The 27,069-nt window shown below is 56.9% G+C and overlaps 1 protein-coding gene across 4 annotated transcripts in view; it reads left to right on the top strand.

The window, feature by feature from the left end:
- RYR1 (ryanodine receptor 1) overlaps window positions 1-27,069 on the top strand; it is a 115,845-nt gene that overhangs the window by 48,235 nt on the left and 40,541 nt on the right. For 2 of the 4 annotated variants that reach the window (XM_053906004.1, XM_053906002.1), the window contains exons 44-81: window positions 209-395; window positions 486-594; window positions 1,001-1,121; window positions 1,218-1,387; window positions 2,458-2,678; window positions 2,768-2,858; window positions 3,737-3,877; window positions 4,276-4,439; window positions 4,557-4,635; window positions 4,910-4,999; window positions 5,475-5,615; window positions 6,015-6,089; window positions 6,189-6,264; window positions 6,565-6,688; window positions 7,281-7,396; window positions 8,972-9,039; window positions 9,145-9,266; window positions 9,749-9,798; window positions 10,214-10,274; window positions 10,381-10,619; window positions 11,856-11,937; window positions 12,479-12,609; window positions 12,830-13,162; window positions 13,965-14,205; window positions 16,807-16,894; window positions 16,974-17,066; window positions 17,933-17,947; window positions 19,144-19,314; window positions 20,868-20,927; window positions 21,213-21,350; window positions 21,901-22,013; window positions 22,219-22,315; window positions 22,565-22,671; window positions 24,250-24,301; window positions 24,436-24,504; window positions 25,890-25,989; window positions 26,259-26,338; window positions 26,432-26,508. In XM_053906004.1, the coding sequence (XP_053761979.1) occupies window positions 209-395; window positions 486-594; window positions 1,001-1,121; window positions 1,218-1,387; window positions 2,458-2,678; window positions 2,768-2,858; window positions 3,737-3,877; window positions 4,276-4,439; window positions 4,557-4,635; window positions 4,910-4,999; window positions 5,475-5,615; window positions 6,015-6,089; window positions 6,189-6,264; window positions 6,565-6,688; window positions 7,281-7,396; window positions 8,972-9,039; window positions 9,145-9,266; window positions 9,749-9,798; window positions 10,214-10,274; window positions 10,381-10,619; window positions 11,856-11,937; window positions 12,479-12,609; window positions 12,830-13,162; window positions 13,965-14,205; window positions 16,807-16,894; window positions 16,974-17,066; window positions 17,933-17,947; window positions 19,144-19,314; window positions 20,868-20,927; window positions 21,213-21,350; window positions 21,901-22,013; window positions 22,219-22,315; window positions 22,565-22,671; window positions 24,250-24,301; window positions 24,436-24,504; window positions 25,890-25,989; window positions 26,259-26,338; window positions 26,432-26,508 (4,492 nt within the window). The remainder of the gene's footprint in view (window positions 1-208; window positions 396-485; window positions 595-1,000; window positions 1,122-1,217; window positions 1,388-2,457; window positions 2,679-2,767; window positions 2,859-3,736; window positions 3,878-4,275; window positions 4,440-4,556; window positions 4,636-4,909; window positions 5,000-5,474; window positions 5,616-6,014; window positions 6,090-6,188; window positions 6,265-6,564; window positions 6,689-7,280; window positions 7,397-8,971; window positions 9,040-9,144; window positions 9,267-9,748; window positions 9,799-10,213; window positions 10,275-10,380; window positions 10,620-11,855; window positions 11,938-12,478; window positions 12,610-12,829; window positions 13,163-13,964; window positions 14,206-16,806; window positions 16,895-16,973; window positions 17,067-17,932; window positions 17,948-19,143; window positions 19,315-20,867; window positions 20,928-21,212; window positions 21,351-21,900; window positions 22,014-22,218; window positions 22,316-22,564; window positions 22,672-24,249; window positions 24,302-24,435; window positions 24,505-25,889; window positions 25,990-26,258; window positions 26,339-26,431; window positions 26,509-27,069) is intronic. The other 2 variants (XM_053906005.1, XM_053906003.1) reach the window with 1 other exon arrangement.

The raw sequence follows: 27,069 nt of genomic DNA, 5'->3' as shown, positions 1-27,069 counted from the left end.
CGGGGGTCCCCGACCCAGCCAGCCTCCCTCAGGGTGTGGTCCCGGTCCTGGTCCTGGCTCGGCAGGGATTCCTCCAGGCGGGCTGGGGCAGGGTCCAGAGGCCAGTGGGGGCCCGGGGTTAACCCTTGAGGTGCTGGGTCCTGGGCTGCCGGGGCAGGGTCCCCGGGGCCGCGGCTCATGAGGCCTCCGGACCCGCCGGAGCCGCCAGGTGAGAGTGTGGAGGAGAACGCCAACGTGGTGGTGCGGCTGCTCATCCGCAAGCCCGAGTGCTTCGGGCCTGCCCTGCGGGGTGAGGGCGGCTCGGGGCTGCTGGCCGCCATCGAAGAGGCCATTCGCATCTCTGAGGACCCGGCGCGGGATGGCCCGGGCGTCCGCAGGGACCGGCGGCGTGAGCAGTGAGTCTCCCACCCCCTTCTCAGCGGCAGAGCCCAACTTCCCCGTGCCCCTTGCTGCCTCCCCCACACGCCACCCCCCTCCTTCTGCAGCTTTGGGGAGGAGCCCCCCGAGGAGAGCCGGGTGCACCTGGGACACGCCATCATGTCCTTCTACGCTGCCTTGATCGACCTGCTGGGACGCTGTGCGCCGGAGATGCATGTGAGAGCTGGAGGTCCAGGGACAGGGAGGGGCACGCCTGGGCGACCTCGAACCTCTTCAGTTGGGCACCTGACGACACTGACGGAGCTCTCGTGATGTGGGTGGTCTCAGGCTAGCCAATCCTGGGGACACACCAGTGACCAAGACTGCCCTAGGCCTGGCTCTCACGGAACTCCCAGTCCAGCGGCGGGGGGGGGGGGGGGTGCGGGGACCAAGCACTGAGAGCCGGGGACAGTCGGGGCTTCAGCAGAGGAGCACTAGGAGCAGAGGAGTCAGGGCTGGGAGATCGAGAGCTCGCCCCACGAGGAGTCCTGCTCTGCCTGCCGGTGGGTCAGGAAGGGATGGATGGACTAACGACCAAATGGGGCAGAGGGTGCTGGATGACGTGCCCCCTTCCATCTTCCAGCTAATCCAAGCCGGCAAGGGCGAGGCCCTGCGGATCCGCGCCATCCTGCGCTCCCTCGTGCCCCTGGATGACCTTGTGGGCATCATCAGCCTCCCGCTGCAGATCCCCACGCTGGGCAAAGGTGCAGAGGGGGCAGGACTCGGCAAGGAAGGGAGGCTGGGGAGGGAGCGGGTGGGGCCGAAGGGCAGCCCTGACCCCCTGCCCTCGTGGCCCGCAGACGGGGCTCTGGTACAGCCAAAGATGTCGGCATCTTTCGTGCCGGACCACAAGGCATCCATGGTGCTCTTCCTGGACCGGGTGTATGGCATCGAGAACCAGGACTTCCTGCTGCACGTGCTGGACGTGGGGTTCCTGCCCGACATGCGGGCGGCCGCCTCGCTGGACACGGTGAGCAGCCCCGCCCCTGCCGAGCCACCCTCCCCGCCGCCCGTGAGGGTGCAGGATGGTCAAGGGCACAGCGGCAGCGCTTCTGTTTGTTCTGGGCATGTGTACCTATCAGAATCCTCCCTCCCCACCCCCCATCAAGACAGAAAATGAAACCAAGAGGAACTCTGAGTTCTGGACGAGGGTGGGTGGAAATCTTCAACATCTCATCTTTCTTATTTAAGAAATGATCATTCTCGGTGATGGCTCAGCACCAAGGAGACAAAGACTTGCGCTCAACAGCAACAATAATAGTTATATAGATATTTAATAGTTATATCGTTAGAGAATAGTAGGGGACAAAGCCGAGTAAGATGAAGACTGAGAACTGACCACTGATGTGGCCAAATGGAGGTCACTGGTGACCTCGATGAGCACTTTCAGTGAGGCGGTGGGGTAAAAGCCTTACTGGCGAGGGTTTACGAGGGTCTGGCAGGTGAGGCATTGGAGACCGTGAGTGGACGTGACCAGCCCAAACCAAAGTATGGGAAACTCCGTGGATAAATGATCCAGTTTTTCTGGCAAATAAATAGCACTGAAAAGAGGAGGAAAGGAGACCGTTACAGATGAAAAGACCTGAGACCCAGCAGCCAAATGCAGTAGGGGGGCCTTCCTGGTGCCCTGATCCAAACAATCCCGGCTACAAGTGAGACACTTGGAGAAAGTTGGGGAAGGACTTTACGCGACTGTTAATTCTGTTAGGTGCGAAAACGGCAGCGTGGGGTGTTAAACGGAAGCAGGTGTCTGAATGGAGACACAAAGCTGAATATCTATGGGTGGAGTGGTAAATGGCTGGGGTTGTATAAAAGTATCACAGGAAAAAGGGTGAGGGAGAGGACAGAAGCATGCAGAACTTTGTCTGCAGGGCTGTCTACTCTGGGTAACGAGGGCTCACTACTTGGTGCCTCGGCCGCGGTGGGTTTGAAAATTTGCATGGTTCCAAGAGATCGTAGAGACTGGGAGGAGCAGGTGTGGGGGGAAGATCCGAAGCCAGGGGCGCGAAGCGGGCCTGAGGCCCCGGCTCTGCTCGCCAGGCCACTTTCAGCACCACGGAGATGGCCCTGGCGCTGAACCGCTACCTGTGCCTGGCGGTGCTGCCGCTCATCACCAAGTGTGCGCCGCTCTTCGCGGGGACCGAGCACCGCGCCATCATGGTGGACTCCATGCTTCACACGGTGTACCGCCTGTCCCGCGGCCGCTCGCTCACCAAGGCGCAGCGCGACGTCATCGAGGAATGTCTCATGTCGCTGTGCAGGTGGGGCGAGGCCGGGGGGCGGGGGCGGGCCCGCGGGGGGCGGCCGGCCTGGGGGCGAGACCCCCACCGCCCCGCGCCTGTCTCCGCAGGTACATCCGCCCGTCCATGCTGCAGCACCTGCTGCGGCGCCTGGTGTTCGACGTGCCCATCCTTAACGAGTTCGCCAAGATGCCGCTCAAGGTGAGTGAGGGCGAGCCCTCTCCGGCGTGCGCCGCCCTCGGGCCGCCTCGGGGCTCTTTTGTGACGCACCGCCCGGCCCCGTTAACCCGCCAAGCGAGGGCGGCGTCCCCACGGAAACCTCTGAGGCGTTCTCATTGCCGCACTAGGATTTCCAGGACGGTCGCTTGGCGTCGTCGGGGCCTCTAACGCTCCCTAGTTAGCGTTTAATTTGCCTCACAGTGAGCCAGTCCTCGCCTAGATTAGCACGTCTTTGCGTGAGCACACCGCTTTTCCTAATCAGCGCGCTTACTCGCACGCCCAGACCACCAGCCTTACGCTTTTCCAACGAGTGCATTCATCTGAATACATAGCACCACAGCTACTCTGAATATTCGCAGTCTTTCCTGTTAGTTTTTTCGTTTGCATGCTGGTTTGCATAAGGAGACACCCCTTGTCTGGACTGATTTACACAATACGTCTGAATCAACCCCCATTTCAGATTTGCCTATTGGATGTGGAGGTCCTCTTCCCAATTACCATATATTTGCATGGGGCTCTGCGTGTATTTGCCCGCCATGGTAATTCACAGAAGCGCAGATCACTCTGTCCATACGTCCGTTTGCACACAACCCTACCCGTGGATTAATCTTAACATACTTATTTGTGTAAAACGACAACAGACAAACCCGGCCCTGGCCCAATGCCTATCCTGACTCCACGTTAGAGCGCTGAATTATCATAAAAGGCCCCAGACCACTCCCCAATAAGCACTTTCCCTTAGTACCTGCATGACCCACGTCCCCTTCATAATTTAAAAGCCCCGGCCTCCTTGGCTTTGCTTTTGCCGGCCACCTACTACGCGCCCCTCATTTGTGTGTCGCCCTCTTGCTCCCACCCAGCTCCTCACCAACCACTATGAGCGCTGCTGGAAGTATTACTGCCTCCCCACAGGCTGGGCTAGCTTCGGGGTCACCTCAGAGGAAGAGCTGCACCTCACTCGTAAACTCTTCTGGGGCATCTTTGACTCACTGGCCCACAAGGTCCGGGCACGTGGGGGGGGCACCTAAAGGAGCCTGCTGGGAGGGCTTGGGGGCCAAAGTGGGGGGGTCCAGAATGAAATTACCAATTCAGGGGTTCAGGGAGGGAGCTAGTTCTGCAGGTTTGGATCCAGGAGAATCTAGGAGTTGGGTCTCTGGTTTGGCTGTTACAGAAGAGGCGATGGGCGCTAGTCTGGGGGCTTGGAGAGGGGTGATGCCGGGGTGGTTTGGAGGGTCCAGGTGGGCTGAGGTTTGGGTTTCAGGGGGAGAGACCATAACTGATGTCTGGGGGCTCAGGGAAGAGGGGTTGATTAGCAGAGGGGTGAGTTTGAGGCCCTAGGGCTCCAGGATTTGAAGGCTCAGCCAGGCCTGCAGTGACCCCCCCCCCCCGGCATCCCCAGAAGTATGATCCAGAGCTATACCGCATGGCCATGCCCTGTCTGTGCGCCATCGCAGGGGCCCTGCCCCCCGACTACGTGGACGCCTCGTATTCATCCAAGGCCGAGAAAAAGGCCACGGTGGATGCTGAAGGCAACTTTGACCCTCGGCCCGTGGAGACCCTCAAGTGAGGAGGCCTGGGGGCAGGAGCGGGGTGGGGACCGGGGACCGGGAGAGGGAGAAGGATTCGGACATGGAAGGATGGGCCAGCGCTAACATCTGCCCACCCCATCCCCCCTAATAGTGTGATCATCCCGGAGAAGCTGGACTCCTTCATCAACAAGTTTGCGGAGTACACACATGAGAAGTGGGCCTTCGACAAGGTTGGCGTCAGGGTCCTCCCTCACCCCCCAGCAGCCCCCGTTCCTGCCAGCCTTTCTCAAGACCCCACCTGCCCCCCCGCCCCAGACCCAGGTCTTCCCTGAGGCCCCAGATTTCCCTGGGACCCCAAACTCTTCGGAGACCCCAAAGCCTCTTCCAGAGCCCCCCGCCCCTCCAGGGTTTCCCCTCTGCGTCTCCCGGGCTGCTCTCTCCTCCTCATCCTGCCCCCTGCCCCCACCTCCATGGTGGTGCGACCTGTCCCCTCTCCACCTCCAGATCCAGAACAACTGGTCCTATGGGGAGAACATAGATGAGGAACTGAAGACCCACCCCATGCTGAGGCCCTATAAGACCTTTTCAGAGAAGGTGAGCAAATCTCAGGGCCCAATGCTGAGGGTCCAAAATGAAACCTCCCAATTCGAGCGTTCAGAGAGGAGTGAGGCAGCTTCATCAGCTTGGATCTAGCTGGGGCTGCGGGTTAGGGCTCCGCATGCATGGACTTTGCCCTCCCTCAAACGTGGCTGCCTCCCCAGACCCCGGACTTCTAGTGTTCCTTCTCTTAGAAAGAGTCAGACTGGATTCGATTCCTTGACTGTGCCATTTAACTTCTCGGAATCTCCAGAGTAAAATGAGATCATGAGAGTTTTGTTTGGGAGACTCTGTTACAGAGCAGGTAAGAGACCGGAGTTCGAATCCGAGCTGGACCACTTCCTCCTAGCCACGTAGTCGAGGCTTTCCACTTCTTAGGACACTGGAGGCCAGTAAGGCTGAGGCAGGGACTCCTCCCTCTACCTCCCTCCCATGCCATCTCACCACCTCCACGCCTTCCTGTCCACCCCAGGACAAAGAGATTTACCGTTGGCCCATCAAGGAGTCCTTGAAGGCCATGATTGCTTGGGAATGGACGATAGAGAAGGCCAGGGAGGGAGAAGAGGAGAAGACAGAAAAGAAGAAAACGCGGAAGATATCCCAAAGTGCCCAGGTGGGGGCGGGGCCGGGGCAGAGGGCGGGGTCATGGGAGGTGGTGAGCGGCGGGGGCGGGGCCAGGAGAGTGTGGGGCCAGGCGGGAGGTGGGGTTGAAAAGGGAGAAGGGCCAAGGAAAGGACGTGGGCGGAGGGGGGGCGGGGGTCAGGGAAATCTTGGGGGCCCGGAGCCAGATGCCCGCCAAGGCTGAGAGATCTGGGAAGGGAGTGGGCGTGGGTCTGAAGAACTGCGAAGGGCAGAGGAGAGAGGGCGTGACTTAGCGACAGGGCCTTGGGGGGGGGGGGGGCGAAGAGCAGGGGTCTAGGGCCAGTGGAGGAGGTAAACTGGGTAAACTGTGTTGGGGCCCGGACTTCCTGCTAGTCCATCAAGCACCCCCATTTCTCCCTCGTCCTCCCAGACGTATGATCCGCGAGAAGGCTACAACCCCCAGCCCCCGGACCTCAGCGGAGTTACCCTGTCCCGGGAGCTGCAGGTGAAACCCCTGATCCTTTATCTAGAGGCATGGAGGTGTTTGTTGGGGTTGAGAAGGACATCCTCTGAGTCCGGGCCTTGACTCTTTCGTCCATTCCAGGCCATGGCAGAACAACTGGCGGAAAATTACCACAACACGTGGGGGCGGAAGAAGAAGCAGGAGCTGGAGGCCAAGGGTGAGAGCGTCCGTCCCATCCCCGCACAGGCCCTTCTTCACCGAAGTCCCCTAACTCCAGAGTCCCAAGGGACTAGAGTTGTGTGACTTTGAACCATTGCTTTCGCCACCCCCGATAATAACAACATCTACTACCATAGGGCTGTGGTGAGCATATGACGATCCTCTGAAAGCCATGATTCGGTTCCCTTACCTCTGTTTTTATTACTCTAATTATGCGTGCTCTCAGCAGCAAGAACCACTTCAGTGAGAGTGGCCTGGGTCTCCCCAGTCCTCTGATTTCTGGTCTTTGCGGCTCCAGGTGGTGGGACCCACCCCCTGCTGGTCCCGTACGACACACTGACAGCCAAGGAGAAGGCACGAGACCGAGAGAAGGCCCAGGAACTGCTAAAGTTCCTGCAGATGAACGGCTATGCTGTCACCAGGCACGTGGGCTGCAAGCCCGGCCAGGGAGGGGCGGGGAATGTGAGAGGAACGAGCCAGGCCAAAACTGGGAAAAGCTGGGCTGGGGTAAAGCGGCGGAGCCAGGGAAGGCAGGTGGCTGAGAGGGGTGGGGCCCGGAGAGCAGAGGTGGGGCCAGAAAAAGGAGGTGGCTATGAGGGTGGGCCCTGGAGAGTGGGGGAGGGGCCAGGGAGAGGAAGCCAAGATGGGGGGGCCTCCTCAGAGCGGGGAGCAAGGTCAGAGAGTGGGGGGCCGGGAGGGTGGGGCCTCGGGAGAAGAGTTAGGACCTGGGAGGGGAGGAGGCTAAGAGGGTGGGGCCTGGGGGACTGTTTGGGGCCAGAGAGGGGAGGGGCTAGGCCTGGGAGGAGAGGCAAGGCCGGGGATGACAGGAGGCTAAGAGGGCGGGGCCTGAGGGGAGGCGGGGCCTGAGGAGGAGAGGCGGGGCCAGGGAACCGCTAGGAGCTCGAGGGGGACCCGGCGTGGGGCAGAAGCCTGCAGCGGCCGGCCGTAGGAAAGCAGAGGGGAACTGGAGAGGAGCGGGGAACAGGGCTGACCCCTCTCTGCCTGTCCACGCAGAGGCCTTAAGGACATGGAGCTGGACACGTCTTCCATCGAGAAACGGTTCGCCTTTGGCTTCCTGCAGCAGTTGCTGCGCTGGATGGACATTTCCCAGGAGTTTATCGCCCACCTGGGTACGGGGGAGTCCCTCCCCATGCCTGCCATAGCTACAGGTTCACCCAAGGACCCGGCGCATGCATTTCTCCTTCCCTCCCCTCACCTCATTATTGTGCCAGACACTGTTCCTTCCAGGTGTCGAGACCACAGCAGTGAACGAGACAAAGATCCTTGTCCTCCAGCGTTTACATTCCTGTGGTGCCTTCAGACGATTAACGTCAGATACCTTAAGTTTTTAGAAGGCAGTTAGTGTTTGGGGAAGAAGAATACACTAGAACCAGCTAAGGAAGACTGGGAGTTGTGGGGGGGGGGTGTTGGGGGAGTGGAGCCCTTTAAATTTTAAATAGAGTAATTGGGAAGACCTTGAAGGAGCTGGGAGGGGGCTGGCCATATATCTGAGGAGAGTATTCCAGGCAGAGGAACAGCCAGTGCGAAGGTTCTGAGAAGTCCCTGGGGAAACAGGAGGCCCAACTGGCTGAAGCAGAGTGACTGAGTGCGGACAGCGGGAGGAGACGGGGCAGATCATGTAGGGCTTTGCAGGCATGGGGAGGACTGTGGCTTTTTACCCCAAGTGGAATAGCACCACGGGAGGGTTCTGAGCAGGAGAGAGCCCTGACCTGCTTCAGGTGTTCACAGACTCCCCTTGGCTGCATTAGGGACAGATTGTAGGCGTAGGGACCAAAGAGGGTGAGGATTGGGCAGATTCTGGGCCTCTTTGGGGGATGGAGGCTGTTGGTGTGCCCCATACGTGCCTCTTACACCCCACTAAGAATCACAGCTGGCCCCTAGAATCCCTCCCAGCTTCCCCCAGAGATCCCAACATTCCTCCCTGAGAGCCCCCCAGGACCCCCAGTCCCCCTCAGATGAGTGGCACAGCAGGACGCACTCACACACCTCGCCTCGAATCCCACATGCTGATCCTCCATGCTGAGCGCCTCTCGGCAACTCCCTCTCCTCTCTGTGCCTCGGTTTCCCCATCTGTCCACCGTAACCAGTCACAGTTCTGTCCTGTTCTTGCTGGGTGACCTGGGCTGAGTTATTTCATCTCAGTTCCCTCATCTGTAAAATGAAGGAGGGGACCAACTGTACAGACCTCCAAGTTGGGAGGAGATCGTGCGAGGGCCAGGGACATTATTAGCATTATTATTATCATTAATTATTACTCTCACTGTTATTATTACCTGAAATTGACTTCTGCTTTAAAATTAATTCTAGTCTGCCAACATTGACTTCTTGTTTCATTCATTCATTCATTCATTCATTCATTCATTCCACATTGACTCAGTGCCAAGTACTGAAGTTCAGGAAGAAGAGGGCTGGTGAGGAAGCGGATGTTCCATGACCTTACTCCATCCTAGTTTATCCTCTTCCCCATTTTCAGCCGCAGGAAGGGCTTGATCAAGGAGTTAGGGGGAAACACAGGAAAGACAGGAGAGAGAGGTTTACCTCAAAGCCAACAGAGGTGGCTTTATACCAAGCATTAATCTCCCATCTTTTCCTCCCTTAACCCTCGAGTCCCCTCCCTCCCTAGGCACCTTCTGAGTTCCCCAGCCTTGAACCCACCATCACCTCTCTTTTCCCTCCGCCACCAGAGGCTGTGGTCAGCAGCGGACGAGTGGAAAAGTCCCCCCACGAACAGGAGATTAAATTCTTTGCCAAGGTGAGAGGTGGACTGAGAAGCTGGAGGGGGCTGGGGACTGGTGGGCCCCTTCACCCAGTCCCCCTTCACCCAGCCCGCCTCGTCTCTTCCCCACCCCACCCCCAGATCCTGCTCCCTCTGATCAACCAGTATTTCACCAACCACTGCCTCTATTTCCTGTCCACACCGGCCAAAGTGCTGGGGAGTGGTGGCCACGCCTCCAACAAGGAGAAGGAAATGATCACCAGGTGGGCTACCCTGGGACCCCTGACCCCGCCTCCTGACCTCGCAGGATTGCAATCCTGGACCCTGTCCTCCCAACCTGGGACTGTCTGGGCTCTGTCCTGGGTGTTGGGCACTGACCACTCTACCTACAGAGGTGACTGAAGGGTGAGGGTGACTCCCTGTCCTCTTGTGCCCAGGACCGAGGGGTCTCCCAGGATGTAGGACTTTCAGGCAAATGGGACGAATTGGTCGCCCTGTCAGAAAGGCAGACCAGCCTCCCCACCCCCCAGCACCCCCGTGTCTGCCCGTTACTCTCAAGCTTGCTCATCTCTCTGCCCCTTCCCCACCCTTCCTGTCACCTTCGTTCTCTTCTCCACCATCCTATGTCCTCCTGGCTGTGTCTTCTGTCCCTCTGTCCCTGTCCCTAACTGTGCCGCTGCTGTCCTTGCCCCGTGGTGTCCTCACTGTCTGTTTCCCCCGTCCTTATGTCCCTTTCTTTCTTCAGCCTCTTCTGCAAGCTTGCGGCTCTTGTGCGGCACCGAGTTTCTCTCTTTGGTAAGTAGCTCCCCGCCCCCGGTTCGTCTCTCTAACCTTCCCTCTCTCCCTGCAATCTCCAACCCCACCCTGAAGAAACAACTCCCGGTTCAGGCCTCAATTTGAACAACCTCCACCGTGTTGTTCCTCTGGACCCAGACACGGACTGGGTAGTCCTAGGGACAGGGCTGTGCCTGGGACAGCCCTGGGCCCTGCCCTCGTGGAGCCCCCAGGCCGGTGGGGACACAGACTCATCCTCAGACAGTGATGGCCCGAAGGTCAGGGCTAGGATGGGGGAGGTGCAGGCAGAGCGGGTTGGGGGAAGGACCAGGTCCTGTGGGGGTCCAGGTGGAGGTGGGGCGGGGGGGGAGGTGGATGTAGGGGAAGGCGCTGCCCTTGTAGCCCTTCCTCACCCTCTCCCGTCTCCCTTCCCCAGGGACGGATGCCCCAGCTGTGGTCAACTGTCTTCACATCCTGGCACGCTCCCTGGATGCCAGGTATGGGGCCTGGTGGCCACCCCCGCCCCAAACCCCTGTTCTCCTTGACCTCCTGAAATCCCGAATCTCAGATTCTAGAACTGGCGCGCCCCGGCTTCCCTCCTAGGACGGTGATGAAGTCAGGCCCCGAGATCGTGAAGGCCGGCCTCCGCTCCTTCTTTGAGAGCGCCTCAGAGGACATCGAGAAGATGGTGGAGAACCTTCGTCTGGGCAAGGTGTCCCAAGCACGCACGCAGGTGAAGGGTGTGGGCCAGAACCTCACCTACACCACGGTGGCCCTGCTGCCGGTCCTCACCACGCTTTTCCAGCACATCGCCCAGCACCAGTTCGGAGACGATGTTATCCGTAAGGACCCCTGACCCCAAGGGCAGGGCTGGGGCCGGGGGTGGGGTGCGATTCTGCTGACACCAGCCATCCCCGTGGGCCCGACAGAATCCCCAGGTGTCTGAGTGTGCATTCAGTGAATTGGTAGGTAACAGAATGAGTTCATGAGACAGAATGAATTAATGAGGATATAAGCTCAGCAGCTTTTTTTTTTTTTAACGTTTATTTATTTTGAGAGACAGAGACCGAATATGAGCAAGGGAGGGGAGAGACAGAGGGAGACACAGAATCCGAAGCAGGCTCCAGGCTCCGAGCTGTCAGCCCAGAGCCCGACACGGGGCTCGAACTCACAGACTGAGAGATCATGACCTGAGCCGAAGCCGGACGCTCAACCGGCTGAGCCACCCAGGTGCCCCTGTTTAGAGAATTTTAAAGTGTCCAGAAGAGCCAGAAGAAGAGACTTGTTCGCAATTTGCCCCGTTTGCTTAACCTTTCACTTTATGAGCAAAAGTATTTGCAGACCTTTTTGTTGAACTTTAGAATGTGAGTTCCACAGACCGTGACACCTCATCCCTAAATACTGAGTCTGCACCTCCTGGAATGAGAACCTTCTGTCTGTCATGTAATCACAATATCATTATCACCACCTAACCCGACTGTGCTTGAATTTCCCTCATTACTCTCAAAATGTCTTTGATTTAAAAAAAAAAAATTCAGAATCCAGTCAGGTTTTTTTCCTTGCATTTGGTTGTTATGTCCACGTAGTCTCTTCAATCTAGAACTGCCCCCTTGCCCTCTTTTTATCTCGAGACATTAGTAAAGTTGCTGAGGTTCCTAACCTGGTCTTCTGGGGGTCGGCAGGGGGATGACCTAAAATTATCGTCAGGGTTGGATGTTTGCATTTTTCTGGAGAGTGTCCATCGCTATCATCAGAGAGATCCATGACTCCCCTCCAAGGAAAGAACAGCCTTTACTGAGTGCCTGTTGTGTGCCCTCTTCCAACTGGTTTCCAAGCATTAATCTTTGGATCCTTACAACCACCCCATGAGGAAGATACTGTAGGTATCCCCATTTTACAGATAGGGAAACTGAGGCCAAGAGAGTGTTGGCACTTTGCTCAAGTCACAAAACTGGTAAATGGCAGGCTGGCTCTCGACTGCCCAGCTCTTACCCAGTATTTGGAGGTGAGGGAGGAGGGCGGGGGAGGACGGAGATGGTGGGTGCTTCCCCCACCCTCACCCTCCCTCTCTCTCTCAGTGGATGACGTCCAGGTCTCTTGCTACCGAACGCTGTGCAGTATCTACTCTCTGGGAACCACCAGGAACCCTTACGTGGAAAAGTAAGGAGAGAGAGCCATAGTTTGGGGCTGGGGTGGGTGCTGGGGGGATGGGGGGAGGAAGGAGCAGGAGAAGATGGGGGTGGGTGAAAAACAGAAATGAGCAGTCTTCCACGACGGACATGCTCGGCGGCAGCTGCAGTTCACCGAGGTGGCCACTTGAGGGCACTCGGGGGAAGGCCAGTGAAGGAAGCCCGATCGGCCCCAGGCGCCTGCTGGCCAGGATGGCAGGTGGCTCCCTGCCGGGGTGCAAGCTTGCCCCGGCAGGAGGCACGCAGAAGTGAGGGTGGTACACAGGAGCCACAGCACGCTGGGGGCACCGAGGAGGGGCCCCGGCAGTGCCCGTGTGGGTGGGCTCTCCTGAGCTGGGATCACCAGTTAGAGCGAGAGGGCACATGAGAACCCAGGGAAAAGGCCACGTTCGTGCTTTGGGTGGACGGCTGGGCTCCAGAGAGTTCTGGGGAGACGCACTCCTATGGAGACGGAGGCTGGGACGCAGCACCGGGCGGGGGACGTGTCAGAGCCAAGCAGGCCCCTCTTCCAGGCTGCGGCCGGCCCTCGGGGAGTGCCTGGCCCGCCTGGCAGCGGCCATGCCGGTGGCGTTCCTGGAGCCTCAGCTGAACGAGTATAACGCCTGCTCCGTGTACACCACCAAGTCTCCCCGGGAGCGGGCCAGTAAGTGGTGTGGGGCTGGGGCGGGTGTGAGGAAACGTCCTACCCAGCACGGGCCGGGGGAGGGCCCGCTTTGGGGGGGCTCCGAGGGCTGAGGATTCCCCAGGTTGGGGGCACTCCAGACTGGAGGAGTCTGGAGCCCGTCGGGGCCCGGGTTTGTGGTGGGGACACCGAGGTCTGGGAGTGATGGGTTGGAATGCCCTGACCCCTCTGCGCACCCCAGTCCTGGGGCTCCCCAACAGCGTGGAGGAGATGTGTCCTGACATCCCGGTGCTGGAGCGGCTCATGGCGGACATCGGGGGGCTGGCCGAGTCGGGGGCCCGCTATACAGAGATGCCGCACGTCATCGAGATCACGCTGCCCATGCTGTGCAGCTACCTGCCGCGCTGGTGGGAGCGCGGGCCCGAGGCCCCCCCGCCCGCCCTGCCCGCGGGGGCGCCCCCGCCCTGCACAGCTGTCACCTCTGACCACCTCAACTCCCTGCTGGGGAATATCCTGCGAATCATCGTCAACAACCTGGGCATTGACGAGGCGTCGTGGATGAAGCGGCTCGCCGGTGGGTCTGGGGGGGCACCAGGCTCCTGAGGACTGGGGCCGAAGCGTCCTGGGGCTCGGGCCCTTTGATCTCATGGTCTGAGAGGGAGATCCCCAGGGTCTGTGTTTTCCTGGGAGTTGGCAGGAGTCAGAGTCCAGGTTTTCTCAGGCTCAGAAGGCGAGGAGTCATCACAAGCGGTCAGAATCTCGTGTTCTCAGGGTCTGGGATGGATGGATGGGTCCTGGAAGTCCTCCAGGCCGGATTCTGAATTGCTAGAGCCTTGGAGAGGGTTAGGAATTGGGTCAGAGGCCTGGCTTCCTTATACAGAGGGTCAGAGAACCAGGTCACGCATCAGGGGCCCTGATACGGAGGGGTTTGTAGGTCAGAGGTCAAGAAATGAGTCTTTAAAGGGATGGGATTCCTGGTTCAGAAGTTCTCTGTCAGAAACTGGGCCAAGCTAGAGCTTGGGGGCTGGGCTCAGAGGCCGGGGTCAGAGGTCAGAGGCTGGGGTAAGAAACCAGGGGTCATAGTCAGAAATCACACAGTGAGTTAAGAGTTTGGGTAGGGGCTAGGTCACAGGTCAAAGATTAGGGTGAGAGGTCATAGGCCAAGGTAAGCTATCAGGTTATGAGTCGGTCACGGGGGGGTCAGAGGTGGCTGGCGTCACAGGTTCAGGTCAAGGGCTGTGATTGGGACCAGGCGTCAGGGGCTGTGTCAGAGGTCAGGGCCCGAGCTCAGGCGTGGGATCCAAGGTCATAGGTCAGGTGCTGGAGTTAGAGGCTGGCCGGCAGCGCGTGCCCCTCCGTCCGCCTCGCCCCTGCAGTGTTCGCCCAGCCCATCGTGAGCCGGGCCCGGCCGGAGCTGCTGCATTCACACTTCATCCCCACCATCGGGCGGCTGCGCAAGCGGGCGGGGAAGGTGGTGGCCGAGGAGGAGCAGCTGCGCCTGGAGGCCAAGGCGGAGGCCCAGGAGGGCGAGCTCCTGGTGCGGGATGAGTTCTCTGTGCTCTGCCGGGACCTGTACGCCCTCTACCCGCTGCTCATCCGCTACGTGGACAACAACAGGTCAGCGAGTCCCCGCCGTCCCCGTGCACATTCAGCCTGACCTTGGGCTTCCCGGAGCCCCATCTGACCCGTCACCTTCTGAGTTACTATAAACTTTTTCCAGCTCTCACCCACCCACCCCCCAACCTTCTGACCACCCCCCCATTGCCTCTGGCCCCACAAAATCCAGCCCGCGGGTGTCTGCTCCCCTTCTTCTCCTTCACACCTCCTGAGGCCGAGCCCCCGCGAGGCCGCCTCTGGGCTTGGGTGGATGGGGCTGATTCGCGCAGTTAGGCCCAATGGTCAGGCCTTCCTCTGTCACTGAGGGGAAACGAAGACGGTCCAGATCTGGCCAGCCGGACTTTCCTCAGAAACAGGCCTTTAGGAGAAGCAAGAGCAGGTGCGGCACCTGGGTGGTTCAACCCATTGAGCGTCCAACTTCAGCTCAGGTCATGATCTTGCAGTTTGTGGGTTCAAGCCCTGCATCCGGTTCGCTGCTGTCGGTGCAGAGCCCGCTTAGGATCCTCTGTCCCCCTCTCTCTCTGCCCCCCACCGCCACTCATGCTCTCTCTCTCTCAAAAATTAAAAAAAAAAATTTTTAAGTCAATAGCAGGGGCACCCGGGTGGCTCAGTCAGTTAAAAGTGTCCGACTTTGGCTCAGGTCATGAACTCACGGTTCATGAGTTCGAGTCCCGTGTCAGGCTCTGTGCTGACAGCTTGGAGCCTGGAACCTGCTTCTGATCCTCTGTTCCCCTCTCTCTGTGCACCCCCCTGCCCCACTCATGCTCTCTCTCTCTCTCAAAAAATAAAAAAAAAATTTTTTTAAGTCAAAAGCAAGAACAGGTATCAACCAATTGCTAACATCTCCCTAAAATCAGAAGCAGGGTTCAGAGAATCATTAACTCCTAGGGGCAGCCTAATCCAGGGATAGTGAATACGTTTCAACTCCTAGTTCCATCCTGGTTGAAAAGATTTTCAGGTTGCATCAGGGCTTTGTAAGAAAGGGGGCTCTGATTGATTAGCTATGCCTGTCACGGGAGCAGAAATGGGAAGCATTGGTAGGAATGTTGTATACACCCATGCACACCCCTCTTCACACGCACGACGGGGTGTATTGCTGTAGTGTAGGTTCCCAGGAGTCCGTGCACCGCATCGGAGAGTTTGAACAAATAAATTGTGGTGCATTCCCACCGTGGAATACTACACGGCAATGAAAATGAACAAATTATTGCAGGATACAATGATGTGGATGAATGTCACAAATGTCAGGTCGAAGGAAGCCAGGAAAAATAAAAATAGAGTACCTATTACATCTATTCATGTAACGTTCAAGAGCAGACAAAAATAATTCATGGTCAGCATAAGGGTCATTCAAGTGGAGGGAAAAAGGAGTGGCTGGGAGGGGTGTGAAGATACTTCTGAACCCTGGAAATGTTCTATTTCTTTTTTTTTATTTCTTTTTTTTTAATGTATATCCAAATTAGCATATAGTGCAACAATGATTTTAGGATTGCTTAGTGCCCCGCACCCATTTAGCCCATCCCCGCTCCCACACCCCCTCCAGCAACCCTCTGTTTGTTCTCCATATTTATGAGTCTCTTATGCTTTGTCCCCCTCCCTGTTTTTATGTTATTTTTGTTTCCCTTCCCTTATGTTTATCTGTTTTGTCTCTTAAAGTCCTCATATGAGTGAAGTCACATGACTTTTGTCTTTCTCTGACTAATTTCACTTAGCATAATATCCTCCAGTTCCATCCACATTGTTGCAAATGGCAAGATTTCATTCTTTTTGATTGCCGGGTAATACTCCGTTATATATATATATATATATATATATATATATATATATATATATATACACACACATACACACAGCATCTTCTTTATCCATTCATCCATCAGTGGACATTTGGGCTCTTTCCATACTTTGGCTACTGTCGATAGTGCTGCTATAAACATGGGGGTGCATGTGTCCCTTCGAAACAGCACACCTGTATCCCGTGGATAAATGCCTAGTAGTGCAGTTGCTGGGTCGTAGGGTAGTTCTCTTTTTAGTTTTTTGAGGAAACTCCATACTGTTTTCCAGAGTAGCTGTACCAGCTTGCATTCCCATATATTTTTTTTAATGTTTATTATTTTTGAGAGAGAGCACAAGCAGGGGAGGGGCAGAGAGAGAGAGAGGGAGACACAGAATCCGAAGCAGGCTCCAGGCTCTGAGCTGTCAGCACAGAGCCCGACTTGGACCTCGATCTCACAAACTGCAAGATCATGACCCCAGCTGAAGTCGGACGCTTAACTGACTGAGCCACCCAGGCGCCCCTATTTTTTGACTTGGGTGGTGGTTACACCAGTGTGTTCACTTTGTGATAACCATCAAGCTGACACTTTATGTTATACTTCAATAAAAAGGTTAGAGATAGAAAAAAGGACTTCCTTTTTTTAAAGCAATGGGTAAGATGTTTAGATCATCTGAATGGCCAGCTTACCCTAGAAAACTCCATCCCATCCCTCCCGTTGGAATCTCCAGGTCCCCCCATCCCCTCCCCTGAGGGCTCTGTGTGTGGCGTCCTCTCCTGGGGGGCCCTGACCCCATCCCTCACCGGCCCCTTCCCTGCCCACCCAGGGCGCACTGGCTGACGGAGCCCAACCCCAGCGCCGAGGAGCTGTTCAGGATGGTGGGCGAGATCTTCATCTACTGGTCCAAGTCCCACGTGAGTCCCCGTCCGCGCTGGCCCTCCTTCCCATGACCCTTACTGCCCCGTCTGATCCTGACACTGCCTCCCCCACCAGAACTTTAAGCGTGAGGAGCAGAACTTTGTGGTCCAGAATGAGATCAACAACATGTCATTTCTGACCGCTGACAACAAGAGCAAAATGGCCAAGGTGGGTGCTTTGCTCTGAGAGCACGTAGCAGGGAGGGCGGGAGCACCCTCCAGGCCTTCCCACCTAACCCCTTCACCAGCTAGCCTTCCCTGCCCTGGCCACGTGCCCGCAGCCATCACAGCACCCCATCTCCCCCCTGCCTCATCTCCTCCCTCCTCCTCTGTCTTTTCCCTTCCCCCCATTTCTCTCTTCTTCCTCCATCTCCTCCCTCCTCCCCATCTCCCTCCTCCTCATTCTCACTCCCTATCCCCCTCCTCCTATCCCCCTCCTCCCTATCTCTCCTCTCCCTCTTCCCCATGCCCTTCCTCTCCCTCTGCATCCCCCTCCTCCCATCCCCCTCCTCCCATCCCCCTCCTCCCTATCTCTCCTCCTGCCTATCTCTCCTCTCCCTCCTTCCCATCCCTTCCCTCTCCGTCTTCCCCATGCCCTGCCTCTCCCTCCCCATCACCCTCCCCCTCTCTCTCCTCCCCATCACCCTACTCCTATCTCTCTCCTCTCCTCCTTCCTCTCCATCTCCCTCCTCTGCCTCCTCCCCGCCTCATCCTTTCTCTCCTCCTTCCTCCCCTCTCCTCCCACTTTCCCCTCCTCCATTCCTTCCCTCACCCCAATATCTTCCTCTCCCATCTCCTCATTATCCCATATGCCCCCGCTCCTCTACCCTTAACTTCTCAGCACTGCCCTCTTCAGGGGCCTAAAGACCAAACCCACCCGCCCATTTCCACTCGGGGTCCGGAAATGCCCAGCTAGGGGCTGTGTGTCGGGCTGGGGCAAGGGGGCTGGGGTGGGGCCCACTTGAAGTTGGGCCTAGGGATCTCTGAGGGGCCGGGGTAACCCTTCTTGTCTTTGTCTGCACCCTGACGAAGCAGGCGGGAGATGTACAGGTCAGCCCCACGTCTGGGACCTTCCGCATGCCTCTTGGCTTAATTCCCTCTTCTCCCCCACACCCTGGCTTCTGCATCCCCTCCAGAAAATTCCTGCCCCTGTTCCCTGCCTCTCGCCCTTGGCTTTCAGCCCCCATCCTTCTCTCCCCCATCCCCACCCCCAACCACCCATTCCCTTCCCAACGCTCAGCTTTTGCCAATTTAACGTTGTTTTTTTTTAACTTTTGTTTAAAAAAAAATCTCTCAGCTTTCCTCAAAGCAGCGAAGCATTGTGGTCTGAGGTCACGGGGAATGGGAATGGGGTGGGAAAGGCACGCGCATGGTTGGGCTTAAGGCTTGGGCTCCGGAACCAGGCAGACTTGGGTTCAAATCCTGACCCTTGGCAGTTGGCTGTGCGACCTTAGTCAAGTGTCTTATTTTCTGAGCCTTGGATGGCATCTGGCCGGTGGCCCCCGGGGCCCCGGGGCTCTGCATGTGGTCTCAGCAGTGTCTGGCTCACACACAGGCCGTGCTCCGTATTGCGAGCCGGAGTGAATGTGGCTCCGGCCGAAGTTTGCCATTGGGGCTTCTCGTTGGCATGACTGGGGTGGCCCTGGCCCTGGGTCCGCACCCAAGGCTCCAGAACACGACTGTGGGACTCTGTGCCCCGTGTTTCTGCTTCCAGACCTCTCTGGATCTCTCTTACATCTTCTGTCTTCCTGTCTCCTTGTCTGCCTGAGTCTCTCAGTGTCTCTCTTTTTCTCCCAACTTCTTTTGTCTCTTGAGACTCTTTACGGTTCTGCATCTTTATTTCATTCTGGGGACCTCACTCTCGGGATATCAAGTGTAGGGTTGCGCATGTTGTGGGGGAGGGGAGGTGCCGTACTAAAAGTTGTTAGGGGATTCTGGGAGAAGACTGCCAGAGGTTGGGAAAGGTCCAGAATTTGGGGAAATCTGGAATTTGGGATAGAGGTTGGGAACTGGGGACAGAGGCTCGGTCTGGGAGGGTCTGGGGTGAGGGCTGGGGGCCTGAAGTGAAAGATCAGCAAGGTCTGGGGTGGAAATGGATGCGGGCTCTCAGATGGGGGAGGAGATGCCCGGCACCCAGGCTGCGGGCTGGAGCCCAGGCCGTGGACAATGGCACAGGTTGGGGCTGGGGCCTGGGGCCTGGGGCCGGGCTGCGAGTCGGGCTGGTGCTGAGCCCCATGTCCCCACAGTCAGGTGGCTCGGACCAGGAACGCACGAAGAAGAAGCGCCGAGGGGACCGGTACTCTGTGCAGACGTCACTGATTGTGGCCACGCTCAAGAAGATGCTGCCCATCGGCCTGAACATGTGTGCGCCCACTGACCAGGAGCTCATCGTGCAGGCCAAGAACCGCTATGCCCTGGTGCCTGCACAGCCCCGTTATGGGAACCTGCCAGCACCCTGCTCAGCACCCCACCAAGCCCCCAGGACCCTACTGAACCCCCAGGATCCCACTGGGAGTCCTCTCTTGGGACCCTAATGAATCTTTCTCCAGGACACTGAGGACTCATGGGATCCCCTGGGATGCCCTGAACCTTCCCCTAGGTTGCTGAGAATCCAGGGCTCTGCCCAATATCCTAAGATATCTTAGGATATTGGGCAGAGCCCTGGGACCTAAGGATCCTAATTGGAACCCCATCGAAACCCAGGAATATCATTAAGACCCCTGGGATCCAAGGACCATATTGAGCCTTCAAGGACCCTCCTGAACACCTTCCCCCAGAACCATGCCTAACCTGTTAGGACCCTGAAGGCCCTACCAGAGACACCATGAGCCCCCCTGAGACGCCTCTGAGTCCTCCACCAGGACCTCCCATTGGGACCCATTGAGTCCCCCATGATCCCACCGGCCCTCCCCTGAACCTCTGGGTCCACACTGAGCTCTCCAGCTCACCAGCTCTTTCCCTCAGGACCCTGCTGACCCCGCCCTCTGGGCTCTGTTGACTCTCAGGGTTCCAGTGAGCACTCTGATCTTAAGTACCCCCCAGGATCCTAATGGCTCCTTCCCCAGAACCACACCCAAACCTGTGATGTATCAGGATTCCTGAGATCAACTGATCCCACTCTCTGAACCCCCTGAGGCTCCAAGGAGGACTCCCAGGATCCCATGCACCCTTAGTATGGAATAGCACCCCCCAGCCTTACCAGCCTTACCTGAGAAGTCCTTCCAGGACCCTGCCCAAGACCCCTTGAGTCTCCCCAGGACTCTGCTAAACACCCTGACAACCTATTAACTCCTCTGGGGCCTCGAAGACCCCTGACTCCCCCTGGTATCACAAACACCCTCTTTCCTGGAGCCCTAAAGTCTCCTCCCTTCAGGACCTCAATCTCCTCCTAGGACCTGCTGAGTCTTGCCAAGAACCCACGGAGCCCTCCAGGGCCCCTCTGACCCCTCAGCTTGGTCTTTGAGGGCCCCTCTCTTCTGGGAATCCCCCCCCCCCTGCTGACCCTTCTTTGGCCTCCATGAAAACCCTACTGGTGACTTGGTTGATCTGCCTGATCCCTCATGACCTCTGCTGATCTTGTTGTCTCCCTTATACTCCCCCCCCCCACCTCCTTTGATCTTCAAAAACTCCCTGCCCATCTCGCAGCCCCACTTTGACCCCCCACTGACCTCCAATAATCCCTCGGTGGCCTCATTTGACCTTTGAGGGCATTCTCTCATCACTCCCTACCTCCACTCACATCCCCACAAGGCCCTTCTAATCCTTACTGTCTCTTCAAGGTGCATCTGTGGCCTCTAGGACTCCCTTCTGACAATTCCTGACCATCGGACCCTTTCAGTTTCTCTCAGATGCCCCCCTCCCCACAAGCCTCTCACCAGCTGCTGGGATGATGGGCCTGGAAGGGAGAGGGAAGTGGGTTAAGGAGGATGCTGGGCCATCAGAGTGACCCGGTCTGGCCATGTCTCCCCAGAAAGACACAGATGAGGAGGTCCGGGAATATCTGCAGAACAACCTTCACCTTCAGGGAAAGGTACCCTCCTTAATCTGCAACCAAAAGGGGCACGTTAGGACAGTAGCAACAATAATAGCCAAGTACACTTACTCTGTACCAGGCAGGGTGAGAAGGACCTTAACGTGTGCTCACGCACCGAATGAATGGTCAGAATGAATGGTCACGGCACCGAAAGGGGGGCGGGGCAGCCAGAGAAGCCCACCTCGAGCGAGCGGAGGGGCCCTCAGACGAGCCCGGCTGGGGAACCGGGAGCCAGCAGGGGGAGGGACCCTCACGCCGGCCGCCCTTCTTCCCTCCCGTCAGGTGGAAGGCTCCCCTTCTTTGCGCTGGCAGATGGCCCTGTACCGGGGCCTCCCGGGCCGTGAGGAGGACGCCGACGACCCCGAGAAGATCGTGCGCAGGGTCCAGGAGGTGTCTGCGGTGCTCTACCATCTGGAGCAGGTGGCTGGGCTGGAGGGGTCTTGGGAGGGGGCGGGGAGCTGGGGTGTCTGGGCGGAGCAAGGGGCGGACCTTGAATCTGTGGGCGGGGTCTGAGGGTGAACCTTGGGCCTCTGGGTGGAGCCTGGAGTTAAACGCGAGGCTTTAGAAAGGAATTTGGGAACCCCACGGGAAGGACCTGGTGCTTAGATCTCGGGCCTAGGGGCGGGGTCAGGGTCAGAATTTGGAGTCTAGAGTGGGGCCTGGTGAAGACGCCTTGACTCTGGGCAGGACCGTGGGTGGGTCTCTGGATGGTGACGGGCCTGGGTAGTGACCCTGGGCCTGTGGGCGGGCCTAGGACAGACATTTCGGTCTGGAAGCAAAGCCCAGGTTCGAACCTTGACTCTCTTGGTACGGCCGGGGAGTTCCTACAGCCCTGTGAGTTGGGCCTGAATTTGGGCCTGGGCATAGATGGGCAGTTTCACCCAGGGGGTCTGGGGTAGGAATCACATCGGGGTAGAGGCGGGGACATGACAGATTGCCGCCCGCGTCCCCCCCTACCCCGCCCCCCCAGATCGAGCACCCTTACAAATCCAAGAAGGCCGTGTGGCACAAGCTCTTGTCCAAGCAGCGCCGGAGGGCGGTCGTTGCCTGTTTCCGCATGACCCCCCTGTACAACCTGCCCACGTAAGACCCCCAGGGTAGAAGGAAGCTTGAGGGGCGGTGGAGAAGGGCTGGCTGAGGAGGCGGGAGGACAGAATGCCGACCCCATGGGGCGTTGGGGAATGGTTGGGAAGGTAGATGTGTGGAAGGACAGAGGAGGCGTGGAGCGGGGATGGTCTCAGTGATGCCACACACCTCCTCTCCTCCCCCCCCCACCCCCACCCCGCAGGCACCGTGCATGTAACATGTTCCTGGAGAGCTACAAGGCCGCATGGATCCTGACCGAAGACCACAGTTTTGAAGACCGCATGATAGATGACCTTTCAGTGAGCTGGGGCCTGCCTGGGAGTATAGGGGCAGGGCTGGATAGGGCTGGGGGTCAAGGCTGCTGGCTGCACATTTCCGGGGGTCACCCTTCACCTTGAGGGGTATGGGGAGTGGCGGCCCCTGGCTTGGGTGCAGCATGTGGGGAAAGAGAGAAAATCCAGCCACAGCCGGGCTGTGTGTGTGTGGTGGGGGGGGGGAACAAGTGGGGACTCTAGAACCCCCTTTCCCAAGCCCCACCCCTCCCCTAGAAAGCTGGGGAGCAGGAGGAGGAGGAGGAGGAGGTGGAAGAGAAGAAGCCTGACCCCCTGCACCAGCTGGTCCTGCACTTCAGCCGCACTGCCCTGACTGAAAAGAGGTGAGGACCGCCCCCCCCTCAATCCTGGGGAAGGAATCTGCTTCCTCCCCGCCCCTAGCAACCACCCTGCTCCTCGAGGCAGACCCTGTGTGTCCTAGGGGAGCCCCACAGCCCATCCTTCAATGTCACTTTATGAGGACAGGCAGGGCCACCGTGGACCATTTTGCAGGCTGAGCACTTCACAAGGGCATCGCTTCTGAAGAGTTCACATCCTAGGCAATATCAGCGTAGGCTTGTCTGGATGAAAGTGTCTTGCTCAGACAAAATCAGTAAGTTACGAGAAAGAAATCAGCACGTCATAACAAATTTCCCACAGATGGAAGAAAGGAGAAGAGGGCTTTTTCTGATGCACACAAAAGCTTTGTACAGGCTAATGACAGTCTTGGGACTAAAACAAGGGTGCTGCTGGGAACAGTAGTAACAGGCAACATTTATCAAGTGCTTATTATGTGTCCGGCCCCGTGCTGGGCCCCTGACGTATCTACTCTCTCACTTAATCTTCGCACTACGAGACGGATACCACCGTCAGCTCCTTTTTGTGGATAAGGAAATCGAGGCGTAGGGATTTATGTTTCACACATCCACGAAGTCAGGAGGGAGAAAGTCCAGGGCTGGGCAGCGGCACGATGGCAGATGGGGACCCGGGCTCTGTTCGGGCTTTCTGCCCTGCCATTCTGACCTTTTGTCTTGTGGTCATAAGATGGATCGCTGAACTTCCAGACACAACCACATGCCAGGCAGAAAGAAAGAGAAAGCCTTTTGTTCCCTCTGAGCAAAATCAAGATCTTTTTTATCCAAGAAAAGGCGCTCTCCTTGGTGGGCTTCTGTACATCTCTCATCTGCCAGCATTCTGACATCAGGCCACCACCAGCTACACGGGACACTGGGACACTGAGCGTCCTGTTTTCCATCCTTTGGAAAGCCATGACTCTGGAGTTATATTATCCAGGGTTGAATCGTGGTACAAGCTGTGTGGCTTGGCCAAGAAGGATCTTTGTGCATCTGTAAAATGAGGCCAGTAGTATCTACCTAATAGGATTATTGTGAGGATTAATTTGTTAATACATATATAAAGCACTTAGAACAGGGACTAACTTAGAGTAAATATTCAATGGGTGTTGGCCGTTACTACTACTACTACTATTATTATTATTATTATTATTATTATTATTATTATTATTATTATTTTTGCTGAGGACACCCAAGAAGGTCATAGTGGTCAAATGAACCAACAGGTGGCAAAATGGCCCTAGAAGCTCCAGGTGTCCATCACATCATTTTGGCAACCCCAGTGGAAAGGGAGCACATCTACCAATAGTTCCAGCAACACTCCCAGAACGAGTTCCAGTGGACCAGCATGAATCCCATAACCATCTCGTATCTATTTATTACGGTGGCCAAGCAGATCGAAGATACCAACTGGCTCATCCTCAGTCACATGCCCACTCTGGCCGTGGACAGTCTCTCCCACCCAAACCACACAGCCTGAGCATGGCTCTCCAAAGGAAAACCGGAAGCTGTTATGAGATGGGGGTTCTCTCCACCAGGTCCTGACTCTCTCCTCCCTTACTTCCTCAGCAAACTGGACGAGGATTACCTGTATATGGCGTATGCCGACATCATGGCAAAGGTGAGGCCCTGCCCCCATCCCCCAGGCCAGGCTCCCTTCTCCCCAGCTGCAGTGCCTGTCCACTGACAGGGTTGGGGGTGAACTGGGGCGTCTGCCCTGTTCACCGCCATCCCTAACTGATGCCCCATCCCCAGAGCTGCCACTTGGAGGAGGGAGGGGAGAACGGCGAAGCCGAAGAAGAGGAAGTTGAGGTTTCCTTTGAGGTAGGTGGGATCAGGAGGTCCCTGAGAAAAGGATAAGGGACCCTGCCTTCAGTCATTCCTCATTCATTCAGCCTGTGTTCACAGAGTAGTGCTCTGGGCCCAGCCCTGTGCTAGGTGATGTTGGGGACACGGCAATGACTCAGTTTACTGGCAAGACAGATACATCGAGCAGACAGCAACAATATTCATGGTGGTGATGAGGGAAGCTCCAGGCAGAGGGGTCAGGGTCGGGGAATCCAAAGAGCTCAGGGAGACATGGGGGGGCGGGGGGAGTTTAGGGGACTGTGGAAGCCCAAGCAAGGTGCCTGACCCAACCTGTGGGGGAAGGGTGTCAGGGAGGGCTTCTCGGAGGAGAGATGTCTGAGCAGGAAGATAAAAGGAGTGTGCCAGATGAAGAAAAGGAGAAAGGTGTTTCAGATAGGGGGAACAGCATGTGCAAAGGCCACGCAGTGAGAAAGAGCTGGTAACCACGCAGCTGACCCATCCATTCATCATTAAGGCAGTCAGTAAGCACTTCCCCAAGTTTCTTAACCGTTTTTCTGCCAGGGTCCCTTTTGGCGTCTGGTGAAGCCTCTCTTAGAAGTATGTTTTTAAATGTATAAAATGAATTCATAGCAGAGGAAACAAGGATCAAAATATTGTTTAAAAAATTGTAAGACAGTCATAACTGCCTTTAGGGTTAGGGTTAGGCATCCTTCAAATGACACGATTTCACAGTGGGGCCAGTAGCTACAGTAACTGATGAGTAATGAACATAAGCAGTGTTTTAAGATGGCTGCAAAAATAACGCGGCATGGAAACATCTGTGGTCCTTCTTGGTGACACAACCATGGGTTCTAATATTGCTATGATTTATAATGGAAGGAAATGCTCCGTTTCAGTCAGAGGGCGGTAAACATAAAAATATAATTTTTCCCCTGTTCAAGGCCCCTTTGGGGGTCCATGTGTGGGTCCAGGTTAAGGTTGCTCCGTGTCTGGCCCCGCACTGAGCACAAGAGACAAATCGTGGACTTCAGTCCCAGGGGATAGAGGGAGTTCACAATTAAAGAAATGAGGTGTGGGGACGCCTGGGTGGCTCAGTCGGTTAAGTGTCCGACTTCGGCTCAGGTCATGATCTCGCGGTTCTGTGAGTTCGAGCCCCACCTCGGGCTCTCTGCTGGCAGCTTGGAGCCTGCTCCAGATCCTCTGTCTCCCTCTCTCTGCCCTTCCCCAGCTTGCGCATGCGCTCTCTCTCACATTTTAGTAAGCGTTTTAAAAATTAAAAAAAAAAAAAGAAAGAAATGAGGTGTGGTTGGAGCAGGGAGGGTCAGGGTGAGGCTGTGAGGGGAAAAGGCGGGCTGGCGAGCCTGGACTCACTCGGTGCCGCGGGCCTGGCTCTGCCACAGGAGAAAGAGATGGAGAAGCAGAGGCTCCTGTACCAGCAGGCGCGGCTGCACAACCGGGGAGCCGCGGAGATGGTGCTCCAGATGATCAGCGCCTGCAAAGGTGCCCTCGTGCAGGCCCTCCTCCCGAGCACACGCATCCTGTCCCCACTCCCCGGGGCACCCTCGCCCACCCCGCATGCCTGTGCTTTGCACGCCAGCACTCACACATTCCACTTGCCTCGCCATGTCTCACCCGTCCCTCGCCCTGGCATGCTGCTCCCCCCCTCCCACTTCTCCCACGTACCCTGGGATGGCTGTTTTCTGGTGGGTGGAGAACAGTGCTCTCAAACTGAGCGGACCCTCTTATGCCACCCTCCGTCCCCCCGGCAGGAGAGACGGGCGCCATGGTGTCCTCCACCCTGAAGCTGGGCATCTCCATCCTAAATGGAGGCAATGCTGATGTGCAACAGGTAACAGGAGAAGGGACTTGGGAAGAGGGCTAAGAGGGGTGGGAGGTTCCTGTGTGACTCCCAGCTCCTCCTCCCCGCCCACCCCTTCTGTAGAAAATGCTGGATTATCTGAAGGACAAGAAGGAAGTTGGCTTCTTCCAGAGTATCCAGGCGCTGATGCAAACATGCAGGTAGGGTCTAGGGGACATCTTTCAGTCACGCTCTTTGCGGTTGCTGTGCCCCCACTCGGTACCACCGCCAGCAACAGAGGCCCACTCAAACTAGCTCAAATACCAGGGAGCCGATCATCATAACAATAGCGAGAGGCTTTAAGAATGAACAGTTGGAGGGGCTCCTGGGTGGCTCAGTCGGTTAAGCATCCAACTTCAGCGTGGGTCATGATCTTGGTTTCATGACTCTTGGTTTCAGCTCAGGTCATGATCTCACGGTTGCTAGGTTCGAGGCCCGCATCCGGTTGACAGTGCAGAGCCTGCTGGGGATTCTTTCTCTCCCTCTCTCTCTGCCTCTCCCCTCCTCATGCTGTGTCTCTCTCTCAAAATAAATAAGTAAACTTCAAAAAAAAAAAAAAAAATGAATGAACAGCTGAAGCCCAAAGCTTGTGGAGAATTCAAGGGGCACTGAAGCAGCAGGGAACTGGGGCTCTCTCTGATGACCCCTATTAACTTGACTACTACCTCTGCCTTTGTTCTCTTCTGGCAACTGACTCCTCCCCTCCCCCACCAGCTTTGCTA

The sequence above is a fragment of the Panthera pardus genome, unplaced genomic scaffold (genome assembly GCF_024362965.1).
Source record: "Panthera pardus isolate Hobbes unplaced genomic scaffold, ASM2436296v1 HiC_scaffold_18, whole genome shotgun sequence".
NCBI classification, from domain to species: Eukaryota; Metazoa; Chordata; class Mammalia; order Carnivora; family Felidae; genus Panthera; species Panthera pardus.
This window is presented reverse-complemented; position numbering and strand designations above follow the sequence as displayed.